Raw genomic sequence first — 16,687 nt, forward strand, 5'->3', positions numbered from 1 at the left:
GTACTACTCCATTCGATTGTAAGTCGTTTTAGCTTTTTTATGTACATGATTTTTACTATATGCTTAGATGTATATTATGTCACGGTACCAGTAAAAACTAGATGTTTTGCTCATTAAAAAAAACAAAATTATAAAAAAGAATATAAAAAAAGGTTAAAACAAACAAAGTAGCCCAGTTAAGACTTTGTGCTCGAGAAAAGCCCACTAACGAGGCCCAAAAGGCTCCCAGCAATCGTGGCAGCATCTCCTCCATCGCCGGTGCTCCCGAGTCCCGATGGCTTCCTCGGCCGCCGCCGCTCGCCGCCTTCTCCTCCTCCGCCACCGCCATGGTCACCTTCTCCCCAAATGCCACTTCTCTTCCTCGTCCGCTGCCGACGGCCTCGACGACAGCGGTGGCGGCGGCCGCGTCAAGATCTTCGACCGCGACCTGAAGCGCCGGCACCGGGACCGCGCGGCGTGGGCGATGCGTGAGACCGACGGGCTCGTGGATGCCGTCGCCGAAAACCTCCTCGACCGCCTCTAGGACTGCAGGAAAGCCTTCCCCTCCGCGCTCTGCCTCGGGGGCTCCGCCGGTGCCGTCCGCCGCTTGCTCCGTGGCCGCGGTGAGCCACCTTGCATCCTGCTCCGAGTCTTCTTGTGCGCTTCTTTATTTTGTACTCGTCACCAGATCGCGCCATGCCGCCATCAAGATTCCACCAATTTTGCACGGAAATGAACTGAATGCCTTTGTCGCAGGTGGAATTGAGAGGTTGATCATGATGGACATGTCAGCCGACATGGTGAAGAAGTGGCGAGAGTCAGAGAATGCCACTGGTGACGAACCTGAGACGCACTTTGTTGTCGGTGATGAGGAGTTCCTTCCAATCAAAGAGAGGTGACTTCACTTTCTTGGTGGTTTCAATTTCATGTACTGTATTCATGATATTGAGAGTAAAATGTACAAAACCCACAACTACTTTGCCGAGATTGCAATGTACCTCCCATGGGGTCTGCCAATCAACTGCCAGCTGTACACAGGTGATATTGTGCAGTTGAACGACCACGACTTAAAATTTATAACATATAGAATTGAATATGAAAAAAAAAATCAGATGTTTATCTTTCCAATTCTCGTGCAAAAAAGAAACAGTATTCTTTCCTTCAGCAGTTCAGCTTTCAACTTCTCTCCTCCCACCTTGCTTATAGATCATAGCATACATGATGCATGAGAAAAAAAAATGTAATTGCTTCATGCTTGTGTGATTTTTTATTCTTGTGCCTGAGTGAGTCACTTGTAGTGTCAAAAGCATAATTATAAACACACAGGCAGATCTTGCAACACTTATTAGTGTGGTTCATGGGTTCTGAAGTTCACAGGATTTGATAATAAGCTGTCTTGGACTTCATTGGACAAATGATCTACCTGGAGCAATGATACAGGTAACCTGAGCCAGTTTATATTACTATGTTCCTATAATGGTCAGTTATTTACAAAAAAGGAATACCTTGACTATCGATAGCTGGTTAACTGTTACCTTTTCCTTGCAGTGTAGGCTAGCGTTGCAACCTGATGGCCTTTTTCTGGCAGCAATTCTTGGTGGAGAAGCACTGAAGTGATAACCTGTCAAATTGTAGACAAAACTTGAATTTTCCATTTGTTGTCATTTTTTTTACTTCCTTATCTTGCCTTGATTTTTTTACTTCCTTAAAGGCTATGTTGTTGTTGTTGTTGTTGTAGGGAGCTTAGAATTGCATGCACAGTTGCTCAAATGGAACGCGAAGGAGGCATCAGTCCTCGAATGTCCCCTTTAGCACAAGTATGGCTACTTTATGTTCTGAATTTTGATAAGGATATTTGTTTGTACTCCCTTTACATATTTGTTATACCACTTCATGGTAAAGTCACTATTTCAATAGACTATGCAGACTTTTACCACAGTCAGAATGAATCTTACATGCATACAACTACTCTATCTTATCCTGTTATATGTCCATTTGTTTTAACTGTGGCTTTTTATTGCACTTTTCAAGGTCCGTGATGCAGGAAACCTTTTGACAAGGGCAGGTTTCACCCTTCCAGGAGTTGATGTTGATCAGTATACCGTTAAATACAATAATGGTTTGTAGAAAAATAAAACCTAAATTTCTTATAGTGATGTGTATTTTTTTTTTTGAAACAAAATAGTGACGTGTATTGTCCAACTTCTCTTTTCCTTACAATATTACATGATGGTAGAATAAACGTGTATTTCAACTTTTATGCTTGGTTTTTGTGTGATTGCTGTACATCTATCAGATAGCAATAGTCCTTCCTACATTCAGTTTAGAAATAATATATGCTATAAGAGTTCACCCAGTATCAAAGAAATATGCTGACTTTGATTATGGAGATTTACGGGTTACCTACCCATGCTGATGTTTTTGCTACTTTGGTCAACTAGCTTTGGAATTTGTTGAACATCTTAGAGCAATGGGGGAAACAAATGCTCTCTTTCAAAGAAATCCTGTGAGTATCTTACATATCATACTCGCTTATCAAAAAGTGTCTGAATCTAATTGTTTTAGTTATCCTAGTAATTGAACTTGGAATGATTTTGTGTTATCAGGTGTTGAAAAGGGATACAGCCTTGGCAACGGCAGCAATTTACCAGTCAATGTTTGGGTTAGAAGACGGATCTATTCCTGCAACCTTTCAAGTTCTGTACTTGCCTCATTAGAGTAGAGCACAACACACTTTACCTTTATTTGAACCTGAACTGATTCAGCAAAATCCTTTTTTTCCAGCAAAATCGAATTGATCTGGGCTAGAGATAATTAATCCCTCTAAATGATACACAAACTGGGCTACTGATTGCCAAATATTTTCTTTTTTGCGCAGGTAATTTACATGACTGGCTGGAGGGAGCATCCATCACAGCAAAAGACTAAGAGAAGGGGTTCTGCGACCATATCATTCAGTGATATACAGAAACAATTTGGTCCCAGTGAGAACTGAGCCTCACTGCTTCAAAAAAAGTAGGTGAATACTGGCACTAGGTTCATTTTTGTTATTTTTCACTATCTCTTTGCAACTGATCTCTCTGCTAACTCTTAGTTTTCTGTTACCAGTGTTCCCAAACCCTTGATCTAAAATAAAAAAAAAAAACACTTGAGGAAAGAAAAGAAATCCTCTGGTGTCCCCACCCTACGGCTTTGTATTCCTGAAGGTTGACGTTTGTGGTGGGCTTCTGTTGGCTGTGTCAATTTTCTATGGAAAATCACTCAATTCGTATCAGTCGTGATTCTTCTGCAAATGTCAGTGCATAGAGAACCGATGTTGCCTGTTGTATGAACATACTGAGTTTGATGGAATCTAGAACTTGTGAAATTCATCTGTAGTGTTACTCCATCCACAATGTTCATAGCTTAAAACAGTTCGCTAGTGGTGTGCTACAATGTTACAAGACACCACCACTGTTGTGGTAAATCTGTGAGTACAAAGAAACTGAGATTTATTTACTCCCTTAACAAATGTGTTCAAGTTTTAGCTGGTGATATGGCTTAGCAATCCTTTTACATAAACTTCCAAAGCTTCAGAATTCAGAACCTGATGATAATACTCTAAATGTGCATACGAAACAGTGACTCTTTTTTTTTTTTTGAGGAGCCACAGCAATGGTTTTCTTCCAAACTTTCAATTTCGAAATGCCGATTCCACCTTTTCAGATTGTAAGTTTTTCCACTTACTATCTGATGCTCGTGATAGACTGATAATTAGCATTGACTCCTCATTCGATAAGAATTTAAGTATCCTTATACACATCATGCTGTTCTAGCTGCTTCATCCTCATGCTGCGATCAGGTCTTGAAGAGCCATGAGACTGTTCGTTTGAAGTTTCAAATCCAGCTCCTGTTATTTTTCATAATCCAGAGTTGTCAGAAAAATGGATGAACAACTTTACAGTGGCAACATTATAACTGCATCAAAACTTACAAAAAAAAACTAAATTCTTGTGCACCTCTTTACAAAATAATGGGGAAAAAATCTATTGACCCAGGCTCTGCAATTCCCCTTCACGATTTCTCTGCACTCTTCAATTTTAAAAGATGATCCTACCTATGAACTTACTGATATTTGCGATGTAATCCACTCATGCTCTGTTATATTATGATGCTTCCATCTTACTAATCTTCAATGGTATTGACCAATATAGCCTGACCATGTTTTTTTTTTATCCTAGCCTGACCATGTTACATGTCACAATTCTTGCAACAGCTCGATATGACTGCTTTGCTGATGAGTGCTATTTTGGCATTCCTAGTGCTAAAACGGTCAGCCGAACCATTGAACCCTGCTTCATCTTCTCCTAGGACCTTCAGCTGCTCTGTGTTCTCTCCTAGCTATTTGCTTCCCTTAGAGAGGCGCGCTTTGCGCACCGCTTCTTGGATGTGCCTCTCATGCTCCTTGAGCATCTCATCGATGTTCCCACCTGGTGGCATCAATGGCCCAGAGTAGTGGATCCTTTTGTACTTTCTTCCATGGTCCTGATCACAACAATTCACATACATAAGATACAAATTGAAGTGAAATGAAAGAAATGCCTAGTGTAGTCTGCATTCCTAACAGTAGAGTACTAACGTACCCCCCCCCCCCCCCCCCCCCCAAAAAAAAAAAACAGTAGAGTACTAACCTCCTGCTGGTCCTTCTGAGAAGAGACAGGCCTATCTGCTTGCTGGTTGTGATCAGTAATCTCAATACCATTCCTCAAATCTGCAGCGTCATACTGTGGTATATTTGAATTTGATGATCCTTTCTTCCTCGCAACACGAACAGAGCTGTAAACACGACCGAGAACCGAACGATGATCGGCGTAACCCCCCGTGTTATTCCATGTGGTTCCACATTCAGGAACCTGCATTGAGGTTGGCAATGCCCGCGGCTCTACCCGGAACCCTGGCACACTGTCCTCGGTGTTGAACTTCTCACAGGTGCTCTTCGAAGTGTTATGTGTGGGTTGCTGCAAGGTGACAACAGAGGTGGTTAATGCACTCCTGATTGTACAAGTCTATAGGAGATGTTGCGTTGATATGGTTAAGACGCCATTCTTTGAGTAACTGCTCTTTAATCTTGCTATAGTTTTAGGCATTGAACTCTAACATTTGTTGCAAACATGAACTAGAACACAAGTGAATTGGGGGCTGCCAGAGGGCAGCTTGGCCAACAGGCCGCTTGGATTGTATTGAAAGTGCAAGCGATAACTTGGTTACAAAGAAGATGCTAACCACTGCATATATAGGCAAGTGGTGTACCTACTACCTGGCATATTCTAACTGTCTAAAAGCAGATGCTATAATTCTACTTGGTTGCCAAGGAACCATGATCAACTTGGTTGCCAAGGAACCTGAAAACTACCTTACAGTGAATAGTAAATAGTAATAGGTAACTAGATACAGAATGGGGTTCTGCACTAGGCTAACACCCTCAACATTAGAAGTATAGAGCTCATAGAGCTACCAAAATTGTTCTCTAACCGGATTCTTTTTTCTATCCTGATTTGTAACAAAGTCTACTAAAGCAATTTGGAAGGACCATCTATCAGACTCACCTTAACTTCAGCAGCAATATCAATGGCGCGACTGGCTACATGATTCTCATTTCCAGGTTTGATAGATTCAGCTCCTCGCCCGCCAAGTGCCACATTTCTTTGCCTAGATGAACAGAATTAGGAAGACCAAACGTCAGCATCACAATGAACCCCAAATCAACAGATGGAAGGGGAAAATAAGGTCCACATCATGTACCTCCTCGCTTCTTCTTGCCTAAGTCTAACATCATACTCTTTGCTTGGTGGGAGTTTTGGAAGGCTTGAAGGGTCGCAAGCAAGTGGTTTGTTTCTGAAAAACTGAAAGAGGTTGAACCATGCATGGCATTAGTGCTACATATCCAAACACAAGTTCTGGGAAGCCTCTCAGTACACGAAAGGTTAAGTGCAAAACTTACATCACTTTGAAGAGCTGAGGCGGCTGTTCCACGAACTTCTGGTTCTAGTGAAAGCAATGAGTCTATGAGAAGTACAGCTGAAGGGGGTAAATCTTTGAGAGTCTCGGTAACACACCGCCTATATTGCTGCTGAGGCTTGAACATTGCTGTTTCTGGCACCTTTGATTTCTTGCAATAATTCTCACTTGGGGAGCCACATAGCTTAAAGATCTTGTGAATTTGCTCCACCTAGCATAATTGGGCTCATTATATTAGAGGTCAACCAATAAAGACAAACAGAAGCTGCAAAAAGAACCTACAGTTTATTACTATTGATGTCTGAAAGCAAAATACTAGCTAATAGTCTATACCTCAGTTCTTCCTGGCATGATTGGTTTGCTAGCAAACAATTCTGCCACAATGCATCCTGTGCTCCACATATCCACCGCAGCACCATACTCTGTGGCACCCAGCAAAAGCTCCGGTGGTCTGTACCATAATGTCACAACACGGCTTGTCAGTGGTTGCGGATTGTTGGGATCATATGATATTGCCAAGCCAAAGTCTCCAATCTTGAGTATTCCATTGCTGTCAATTAATAGGTTTGAGCCTTTGATATCCCTATGTAGAATCCCGTTTTTGTGGCAATGATCGAGGCCATGAAGCAGCTGCTGAACGAAGCATTTTATCTGATATTTGTGTTATAGTTTTAGTTCATGTAACTTTTCCAAGTGATCGATCGATGGAAGAGTAGTATGAAAACCACCTGCGGCTCAGTGAGCTTGAGGCCTGGAGTTGCAACAAGACCGGCAAGGTCATGTTCCATGTACTCGAAGACAAGGTAGAGGTTCTGCGACACACGAGATGTTACAATCCCTTCAAGCTTTATGACATTCGGATGATCCAGTCTTCGAAGAATGTGGATTTCTCTAGCCATAAAGCGCACGCTTTCAGGATCCATGTTGACAAACCGCACCTTTTTTAGTGCAACAATCTTCCCAGATTCGAGATCCCGGGCTTTATACACAATACTGTAAGTTCCTTGCCCAATCTGCGACATAAAAGAATCTATGCAATTATTCAAGTAATTTGCATGCAGTGAGAAAGTTATTCACTCAGTAATTTACCTTGGCCAATTTCTCAAATGAATCTGCTCGCCGAGGCAACCAGCCTTCTACTGCTTTAGGTGCCACATTTATGAGCCAAGATGGCCAACCAGTAACTACATGCTCACCAGAGAGCCCCTTCAACTCTGCATTGTTACCACTGCTGATCCTAGCATCTAAAGCTACTACTACTTTTTCTCCACCAGACAATTTTTCTTTGGTCTTTGCATTAAGCACTGCTGTACCGCCATTGTTCGAAACTGCATCAGCAGCAGAGTCACTTTTCCTTGATGGTGTTCTGCGTCCAGAAGTGGCATTGGCATCATCTTTGGTGCCTTTGGAGCAAAGGCAGCCCATAAGATGCAATGCCTTCTTCTTGAACGAGTTAATTGCACTGAGACCAATTTTTGCAGTTTTTCTTGCTAATCTCTGCAGTTGACAACAAATGACCATTGCCTCAACTTCCCAAGCTTGCTACAACCCTGATTGTATTCGTAACCATACAATTACCAAAAGAACATCAAATGAGTTCTTTATTTTATGCCTTTCCTATGATCTTGAGAAACAAACTACAAGTTTCTTCGACATTTTTGGGCAGAAAGAACACAGGCCTATTCTCTAGGGAAAAAATTAGGTGAACTGGCACAGATTGTATAGATATTGGAGAGAAACTGAAATGCGCGAAAATCATGTCAAATTGAACCATATTGTAACAGTTTGAAGGCCAGCAAAAACGTTTGGAATTATATGAATCAGACTAATATATCAAAACCATGTAACACGCAAATTATTTGCAATTCAAATAATTTAATATGAATCACTAGATGTGATAAAAACTTCACCTTGGGGAGGAGCAGAACTCTGACCATATGGACAGTAAGTCGATTGTGGGCAATGATTAGCTCTTTGAAAATGTGATCAGGAGCAGGAAAAACCAGCCAAATATGATGAAAATTGTAGCTTGGTGTAAAGGCATCCCAGCAACAAGAACCAAGAACCAGGTATCAATCTGTTTTTTCTTTTCAGTAAACCATTGTGACACCAACTCCCCATTTCGGTCATTGGACAGAGAAGAGTGAGTGCAAGAAACAATAAAAAACAACAAAGTTGGATTGCAAACAACAGATAGGGATTTCACAGCAAGGGAGTTTCATAGAGAAATTTCTTTATTTTTTCTGTCTCTAAGGCAATACTCGAAAAAAATTAAAAAAATCTCAAAAGGAAACGAACCAAACCATTAGAAATTACTAACGACCAGGTGTTCAGAAAGGAATGGATGGAAGATATTGTGCGAGCTAAAATTAGCTAATGGTTATGCTTCTTATCTAAAAATAGTTACCAGTCATGTTTCTTCTCTTTCATACCTCTTTTGTGTATAGGATAGGAGCAAAGGGAAACACAGTTGGTTGTTTGATTACCATGTCATGGAAAAGATAAAAAACAATAGATGGACAGGAATTACTACCTATTCATTATTTATGTCGAGCTAGTATCGTCTTAGATGCTTGTGAGAATTGGTGCATTGTTACACCCACGTATTAGCATTCATTTTTCTGCTGAAGATTCCCTTATAACCGTGAAATCAAAACATAATATCATTAGTAATTTGTGCAACATTCTGGAAGCATATGAAAGGTGTTCAGGACAGCAACTGCACAATATAAATTTATGAATATTCAAGTGAAAGAAGATTCTAAACTTTCTGAGGGCATCAGGTGAATCAAAGAATGAGAGAAATCTCGTCCTGCTTGTGTATACAGTAGAATTTAAGTCCGAAGTCTTGAATACAACAAACCAAATATTTGAGATGGAAAGGATTCCTATAACCATTGAGCCCCACTCAAATTGATGTATGCCAAGCTAGTAACAAAGTCCGGCACATGAATCCTGCCACAGAAAAGGATTCTGTGACACTGACCTAGCTCCAAAAGATGCAAGAGAGCTACAGAATGACAGTGAGGAACCAGGGAGGGAGAGAGAGCAATGTCTAGAACCAATAACAGTAAAGCTCTGTGACTCATTAGTGTCCTTTGGCAGCACCATGGACCATCAAATTTTGTCTATGTCCTAACCTCCAACAACTTGGCTGTGGGTAATGGGGTAAATGGTTCCATCTAAAAAACTATTGTAGCAAAAGAAGGTTCTGTAAATTGTAATGTGACTATATTAAATTAGACATTTGCAGGGCAACTTTGTTGCTTTTAGCATATTATAAAAAAGGACTCCTGAAAACAGTGTATAATCGAACAATTGATAGTGCTAAAAGTATTATTTCTCCTTCAAAATTTGCCACTGCACTGATGTCAAATTAGTAAATTACACACCCAACAAGTGATGGCACTGTCAGTTGGTCAGAAAGAATGTTGCTTTGCAACAGGTTTACAACCACAAAAAAGGACTATCAGTATCTCTTTGAAAAATCATACATATCAGTACAATGTAGAAAGAAAAGAATCTGTACAAAATCAATCCTGTTCAGAGTTCAAAACTGGAGTTGGTAAATTAAACAGAGTAGATTTCAGGTCAGCAAAGCGCTGTGCTTCAGAAATCCTGCCAGCACCAGTAAGGAGGCGGATGATGCAGTCAAAATTCTCTTGGGATGTTTCTAGGTTGTATTCTTGCACCATAGAGTTAAAAATTCCAAGGGCTTCATCGTGCAACCCTGCGGCATCGCAGATTTTCAGAACCACATCGAATGTGGCCCTGGTAGGAACAAATTTGTTTGACAGCATCCAAGTAAAGAGATGCAGCGCCTCCTTATGGCGTTGGTTGACTGCATAAGCTTCTATTATCGCAGTGCAGGTCATGGATCCCTTGGACTCTGTTCGATTAAAAACCCTCTGTGCTGCTTTGAGGTCTCCACACCTACCATACATGTTTACAACTTCTGCTGCAACTAAAGGGAGTTGTTCCATCCGCAACTTTAGCACCTGACCGTGCACTTCCTTGCTGAGTCGTAATGCTCCAATATCACAGCAGGCACTCAACATCCTGGTGATGGCAACAGCATCAGGCCTGCGGTTTGTCAGCAGCATAGATGTGAACAAATTAATAGCAGTTAATGGGTCTCCATTCCTGAGGTAAGCATCAACCAATGCAGTCCAAGCTTGTACAGTCTTCTTGTCCATATCATGGAATACTCGGTGAGAGTATTCCAAGTGATCACATGTGCCGTACATGGTGATCAGTGATGTGCATAACGAGACGTTGGGCAAGAACCACCTCCTTAAAGCATATGCATGGAGCTGCTTCCCCTCCCTCAGGGCTTTCAACTTTGTGCAGACTGGGAGAACAGTCCCCACAGCAATGAGGTCTGGCCTGATTCCTTCTTGCTGCATCCAAGCTATGCACCTCAGTGCCTGGTCTGACCTACCATTGGATGCATACCCAGACATCAAAGCTGTCCACGACACAGCATTCCTCTTCTTGCTGCTATAGAACACTCGCCTACCTGAGATCATATCACCGCATTTGCAGTACATGTCAACCAAGCCCGCCTGGACCTTTGCAACATCTTTACGATCTCCGAATTTCTTCAACACAAATCCATGAACCTCTCTACCCAAGTTGCGCACCCGCAACTCTCCAATGACGGGCACAATTGACGTGAGCACCACACAATTCACCTTGACCCCATCCTCCACCATCCACCGGAAATGCTCCAAGGCCTCCTTCTTCATCCCCTTGTGTGCGAACCCAGCAATGGCTGCCCCCCACGCGACCACGTCCCTCTCAGGCATCTCCTCGAACACCCTCACCGCGAGCTTCACCTTCCCGCACTTGAAGTAGACGTCCATGAGCCCAGTCATGAGCATCCCGGGCGCGCCCGCGAAAGCGTTTTTGACGAGCGTCGCATGCGTGGCGGTGGCCATGGTCATCGACGGCCTGGCGCTCCCGGAGATGGACTTGAGCACGCAGCCGTACGTGTACTCGTTGGCGTCGCCCCCCGCGGCGCGCATCTCCGCGAACGCGTCGGCGACGGGGCCCGCCGCCTTGCCGCGTCCCCGGCGGACGTGCCCGTGCAGGAGCGCGTTCCACGAGTAGGCAGTCGCGCTCGCGCCGTGCTGCTGCATCCCGTCGAGCACCCCGCGCGCGTCGTCAGTGGCGCCGAGCGCGAGGTAGAGCTCGACGAGCCTGGCGAGGAGGAACTCGTTGGTGTCCAGCCCGTGGACGCGGAGGTGCGCGTGGATCTGGCGCGCGTGCGGGAGGGAGCGGCAGGCAGAGAGGAGCGCGGCGAAGGCGGAGGCAGTGGCCGGGACGCCACGGTGGGAGAGGTGGTCGAGGAGGGAGAGCGCGGACGGTAGCCGCCCCGCGCGCGCGAGGCGGCGGAGCTCGGCGGACAGCGCGGGGGCGTTCTTGGAGTCCGGACGGAGCTCCGCCTGGGAGGTGCGGGGGGTGGAGGCGGCGCCGACGAGCTGCGGGCTGGGTGGACGCCGCGCGGGGAGCGGGTGGGTGAGTGGTTTAGGAGGGGGGACGGGCTTGGTAGGGAGAAAATGGGGGTGGCTAATTGCTGCGAGGGAGGAGGAGGAGGCTGCCGAAGACGCCATGGATGGCATCGCCGTCGCCGGGCGGGGAGGTTTGGGCGTCGCGGTTTATGGAGGGGAGGAGGTTTGGTTTGGATAGCCAAGCGGATCAGATATTAACGGCAATAAGAAAAAAAAACAACAGATGTGTTTTTTCATTCAGAAACGGGAAAAGACTGCTCAAATCAGAGAAAATGAAAGTGTTTAGCTGTTACATTCATTCAAACAAGAACACACGAATATTTATATATCGATCTAATTACGTGTATATAAAAACAAGCATGATAAAAAACCATGGCATACTCTCTTCAAGAGAGAGAACTATCTTCTCTAGCCCTGCACCTAACTTTGTCTTCTATTGGTGCTTGTCCTGAAGGGGATGCCATCAAGAAGAAATGTTCTATGACCATAAATCTCGAGTTTCTCTTTGATTAGGAAGCGCAATGATATCACTTGTTCATGTAGCGGTAGAAGTGCTGGGTCTTCATTCAAGACACCTTCTTCCAAAGGTTAGATAGCAATGAATCGTTGCTCGTTGGCCATGTCAATTTCATTCCAATTGATGTTGTCGCTTTCCCTACTCAAATTAGTAGTAGCAACAGCTTTTGAATCTAAGATACCATGCACAACATTTAGATGATGGCTTGCGGTGATTTCTTCTTGCTAATGAGATCAATACCATGCATAGATGTATGGCATTTCCAACCTATGTAAGCTCAGTACTACTAATAGTAATAACAAAATAGGAAGACTACTATTAGCAATGCTCCAAACGGCGATGGTAATTACAAAGCAATTGAAGAAATATAAGGGTAATGGAATGCTATGCCTCCATCCTGAGAACCGATAGCACCCACCAACATAATATGTAGTGGTATTAGTTGCACTCATGTTGTAGCTGTTTAAGATATTTGGTACTACTCATAGAGCCACAACAGGTACTTATGGAGGGGCCATCACATCTAAGGCAACAATGTTTCCACTCATATTGTTCCTAAACAACCCTAGACTAATGTGCATGTACGTCATAAGTGGTATTATTCTACTCACAGTGGGTCAGGGTATGGTTATGATTGGTTTCAATGGCTACGCTTGTCGTGGTATAAATATCAAGGATAGAGGCATTTAACAAACACATGTTGGTGGTAAAAGGAGGGAGACGACAAACAAAGGGACAAATATTGGGGAAATTGAGGATTAAATTGTTGCATATGGTATTTTGTCACAAAGAGGTTGATAGGATTTCAATGGCTAGTCTGTCACCTATCATGGTACTTCTTAGAAGGCCTCAAGTGAGGAGAGTTCTACTCCTCTTGATCTATGCATATGACATCATTTAGAAAAATCATATGACTCAATGGAGACTCAGTAATACCAGAGTCTATCATATCAATAGATTTATGGTAGTTCACACAAAGCCCTAAGGTCCCGGTAGCTTGAGAGTATACAAATTGCACTCATTCATTGCCATATAATAACCAGTTTAATAATCTGATTTAATACACTACTAGAAATATCCACTTCTATGACGATTTTCTTAATGACAGCTTCGAAACCGTCATAGAAGATCGCTTTTTATGACGAATATTTCCGTTTCGTCATAGATCAGTGATGACGATCCTGCAACCCTCTCTTTCTATGACAAAATCAGACATCGTCACAAAAAAGGTCATAGAAGAGCGCAGGATTTCGTCACATATCACTCGCGCCGCTCATTTGTGATGATCTCCTTTAAAATTGTGATGAACGGGACTTCGTCATTAAACTAATTACACATCTGTGATGAACAATATTCGATCTGTAACAAACAGCTTCGTCATAGATCTCCACATGGTACTTTCTCTATCCGACGTGTACCTGTGGGACCTGCAATAACTCATTCGTGACGCTTGCAATTCATCATAAAAGTGTCTGCTTGATCCTTTCTCCATGTGATGTGTACTTGTGGGACCCTTCTCCATCCGACGTGTACCTGTGGGACCTACAATTACTAATCTGTGACGCTTGCAATTCGTCAAAAAAGTCTCCGCTCGGTCCTTTCACCGTCCGACGTGTACCTGCAAGACCCTTCAGCATCCGACCTGTGGGACCCAATGACTTATGTGTCACATGTACCTGTGGGACCGTTCTCCATTCCATCTGACCTATGGGACCCGACGGCTTACGTGTCACATGTATCTGTGGGATCTTTCTCCATCTCCATCCGACTTGTGGGACCCGACGGCTTGCGTGTCACTTGATGCTTGCAATTTGTCATAAAAGTCTCCGCTCGATCATTCTGCATCCGACCTATGGGACCCGACGGTTTATGTGTCACGTGTACCTGTGGGACCTTTCTCCATCTCCATCCGACCTGCGGGACCCGATGGTTTGCGTGTCACTTGTAACATGTGTGCCGTCGGGGTTTAATTTCTCAAAAAAGGTCTCAAACCTAGGAGTCGAACCCAAGATCTGGACCATTGCGCTAGACGCCTAGATGTGCTGACATCTCTTTGGAGTCACTGTAGTATGCTATTGGCTGTGTGGATGCCCTACAGGTTGACCTATTAGATATATCCCTTGCAAGTGAAAACAAATCTGTGTCCGCTGGACTTATGGCGGCGACGGAGGCAGAGGCAAAGGATCCACCGTCTGCTATGGTGGCTTAGGCATCCTTTTGGTGGCGTGGCAGGGCTTTCTCGGTGGAGCGTGGCGACATTAGCATCCGCATGATTAGGTGTGTGCCACGGTAGAGGCGGCTTGCAGCCGAGCCATGCCAGTTCATAGAACAAAGGTATGAGTACCTTCTTCTGTGATTATAGGACTCCATTTTATGTACACAATAAAGTAAAGAACACATAAAAAGGTTATTATGTATAAATTTCAATTGAAATCAATGCTTTTGTCACACAAAAATAGAAAATCAGACTGTCCCACCGTATGCTATGAACAAATGCACAGATTAGTGCTCTCGAACACTATATGTTTTGTTCTAATGCTAGTTTTGCCATTGTCCACCCAATGGTCGAAACTCTAACGGACTTTGCATACTTTTGCTGCAATAGATGGACAGATCCTGGATTCCTAATGGGAGACCATTCTCGTCGATGTTCATGGCAGGAGTTGAAGACTTCATAGAATTGGTGCAACAAAGATACCTGAGGCAAAACATCCCTTGCCCATGTACACGTTGTCTTAACCAGGTGGTTAAATCTTAGGAGCAGGTGAAGGAAGACTTACTTATACACAGAATGTCACCCACATACACCACATGGATTCATCATGGGGAAGAGGGAGGAGGTACTAACATTATAGAGCCATCAGATGTGCATGGATCTCATCATGATGGTTGGATTGCGGAGGAGGAGGAGCAGGAGGACCGCAACGATAACATATTACCAGATTTTGATGAATTAGTTCAAAACCTGTTGACATATGAAGAGCGGGCTAGAAGAGTCCCAAAGTTTGAAAGACTGTTGGATGAATTGAAGCAATCAGTTTCTTCTGGATCTACCTTCTCAAGATTCTCCTTCCTTGTCAGGTTGCTCTATATCAAGTCCCACTATCGAGTTAGCAACAACTATTTTGATGCACTATTGGCGTTGCTGTCAGATGCATTCCCTAGTAGCAACATACCAAAATCATGTGAGGAGGCATGCAGATATATTTGAGACTTGGGACAAGGTTATAAAAGTATCCATGTGTGCAAGAACAACTGTGTGTTGTTTTGGGGTGTTCGTGAGGAATTGCAAGCGTGTCCAAAATGCAAAGAGTATAGATGGGGAGGATACAGATGGTAGTAGGTGGGTTGCTCATAACATTTTGAGGCATTTTCCTCTAATACCGAGGTTGTAGAGGATCTTTGTTGCTCGAAGAATAGCAACGGACGTCGAGTGGCACGAGACTAAGTGAGAGAAGAATACCGGACGGGGAGGCATGGCAGGACTTTAATAGAAAGCACCCAACTTTTGCAGATGATCCAAGGAACTTGAGGCTTGTCGTCGCCACAAATGGTTTCAATCCATTTGGCAACTTTAACTCGACATATAGTATTTGGCCTGTTCTTGTAACGCCTCTGAACCTAGCACCATGGGAATATGTGAACCCATCTAATTGCTTTATGTCTCTACTGATCCCAGGCCCAACCTCTCTAGGAAAGGATTTTGATGTATTCTTGGAGCCTCTTATAGAAGAACTGAAAGAACTATGGAAGGGTGTCGACACTTTTCATGTACTACATCGTGATAATAAGAAAGGCTTCACTCTGCACGCTGTCATGCTTTGGTGCATACATGATTTTCTAGCATTGAGCACCTTGTCAGGCCAAACTACAAAAAGGTTATTATGCATGTATTTATTGTGACAAAAATCCATTGTCAAGGAGACTAAGAAAGAAGCTAGGCTATCTTGGACACCGTCGTTACCTTCCTAAGGATCACGCTTGGAGGAAGAGCTTGGATTTTGATGGAAAACATGAGGATAGAGATGCGCGGGAAAAGTTCACCTTACAGGAGGTCCTTAAGGAACTCGACAAGGTGAAAGATGTATGCCTAGGTAAGCATGGTGGAAAAAGAAAATGAAAGCATGGAGAAGAGCTAGTGATTTATAATAAAAAATCTGCTTGGTGGGGGCTGTCGTATTGGAAGGACCTACTGTTGCCACACAATCTTGATGTCATGCACATTGAGAAGAACATATGTGAAAACATTCTTTGGACATTGTTGAAAGTGGAGGGCAAGACAAAGGACACAACGAACGCTAGGCTATATTTGCATGATATTAAGATAAGGCCTCAATATCATGGCGTGCAGCAAGGCACCTCGCTTAAATTCCTGGAAGCTCGCTATGTCATGACGGAAAAACACAAAGCAGAATTTTGCAAGTTCCTTAAAGGTATCAAGTTTCTAGATGGTTATGCAACCAACCTGTAACACCCAAAAAAATTTACTACAAATTAGCAATTAATTCTTAGCATTTATTAAATTTTCTAGGTATTTTAACTTAGGCCAAATAATTAAACATTGGTTAATAAAAATAACTATAAGGTTTAGAAATATGTTTGTTGCATTCATGCCGAAGCATATTATTTTTGGTTGAGTGTAGGGCTAGATGATTTGAAGTTGAATTCAAATTCCATTTGA

General features: G+C 43.3%; 3 protein-coding genes across 8 annotated transcripts; 1 reads left to right on the forward strand and 2 right to left on the reverse strand.

Annotated features, from left to right (window-relative positions):
* The first annotated feature begins 208 nt into the window (after positions 1-208).
* Positions 209-3,492, forward strand: LOC136508136 (putative methyltransferase At1g22800, mitochondrial). 4 transcript variants are annotated; one of them, XM_066502766.1, is made up of 10 exons: positions 209-602; positions 736-874; positions 1,329-1,419; positions 1,528-1,592; positions 1,718-1,796; positions 2,011-2,098; positions 2,421-2,485; positions 2,586-2,675; positions 2,858-2,994; positions 3,088-3,492. In XM_066502766.1, the coding sequence occupies exons 3-9, from the start codon at positions 1,411-1,413 to the stop codon at positions 2,972-2,974; spliced, it is 513 nt and encodes a 170-aa protein (XP_066358863.1). In that variant the 5' UTR covers positions 209-602; positions 736-874; positions 1,329-1,410; the 3' UTR covers positions 2,975-2,994; positions 3,088-3,492. The 4 variants fall into 4 exon arrangements, with proteins under 4 accessions (XP_066358863.1, XP_066358862.1, XP_066358860.1 ...); XM_066502765.1 differs by having other exon boundaries at positions 1,357-1,419; XM_066502763.1 differs by having other exon boundaries at positions 1,350-1,419; positions 3,088-3,490.
* Positions 3,493-3,818: 326 nt separating this feature from the next.
* LOC136508135 (probable serine/threonine-protein kinase At1g09600) lies at positions 3,819-8,476 on the reverse strand. Of its 3 annotated transcripts, XR_010771888.1 has the most exons (10): positions 7,887-8,476; positions 7,066-7,473; positions 6,705-6,989; positions 6,310-6,627; positions 5,960-6,187; positions 5,761-5,861; positions 5,565-5,667; positions 4,650-4,976; positions 4,088-4,503; positions 3,819-3,868 (listed from the first exon to the last, which is right to left on the reverse strand). XR_010771888.1 is itself a non-coding variant. In XM_066502761.1 (9 exons), exons 1-9 carry the CDS (start codon positions 7,911-7,913, stop codon positions 4,360-4,362), a joined length of 1,941 nt encoding a protein of 646 aa, XP_066358858.1. In that variant the 5' UTR covers positions 7,914-8,476; the 3' UTR covers positions 3,899-4,359. The 3 variants fall into 3 exon arrangements, 2 of the variants coding, with proteins under 2 accessions (XP_066358858.1, XP_066358859.1); XM_066502761.1 differs by lacking the exon at positions 3,819-3,868 and having other exon boundaries at positions 3,899-4,503; XM_066502762.1 differs by lacking the exon at positions 3,819-3,868 and having other exon boundaries at positions 3,899-4,503; positions 7,066-7,526.
* An 879-nt stretch (positions 8,477-9,355) lies between these two features.
* Positions 9,356-11,626, reverse strand: LOC136509220 (pentatricopeptide repeat-containing protein At1g71460, chloroplastic-like). The gene has a single exon (XM_066504045.1). It carries the CDS (start codon positions 11,598-11,600, stop codon positions 9,510-9,512), a length of 2,091 nt encoding a protein of 696 aa, XP_066360142.1. The 5' UTR covers positions 11,601-11,626; the 3' UTR covers positions 9,356-9,509.
* Between the last annotated feature and the right edge of the window lie 5,061 nt (positions 11,627-16,687).

The sequence above is a fragment of the Miscanthus floridulus genome, chromosome 15, assembly GCF_019320115.1.
Source record: "Miscanthus floridulus cultivar M001 chromosome 15, ASM1932011v1, whole genome shotgun sequence".
Taxonomy (NCBI): domain Eukaryota; kingdom Viridiplantae; phylum Streptophyta; class Magnoliopsida; order Poales; family Poaceae; genus Miscanthus; species Miscanthus floridulus.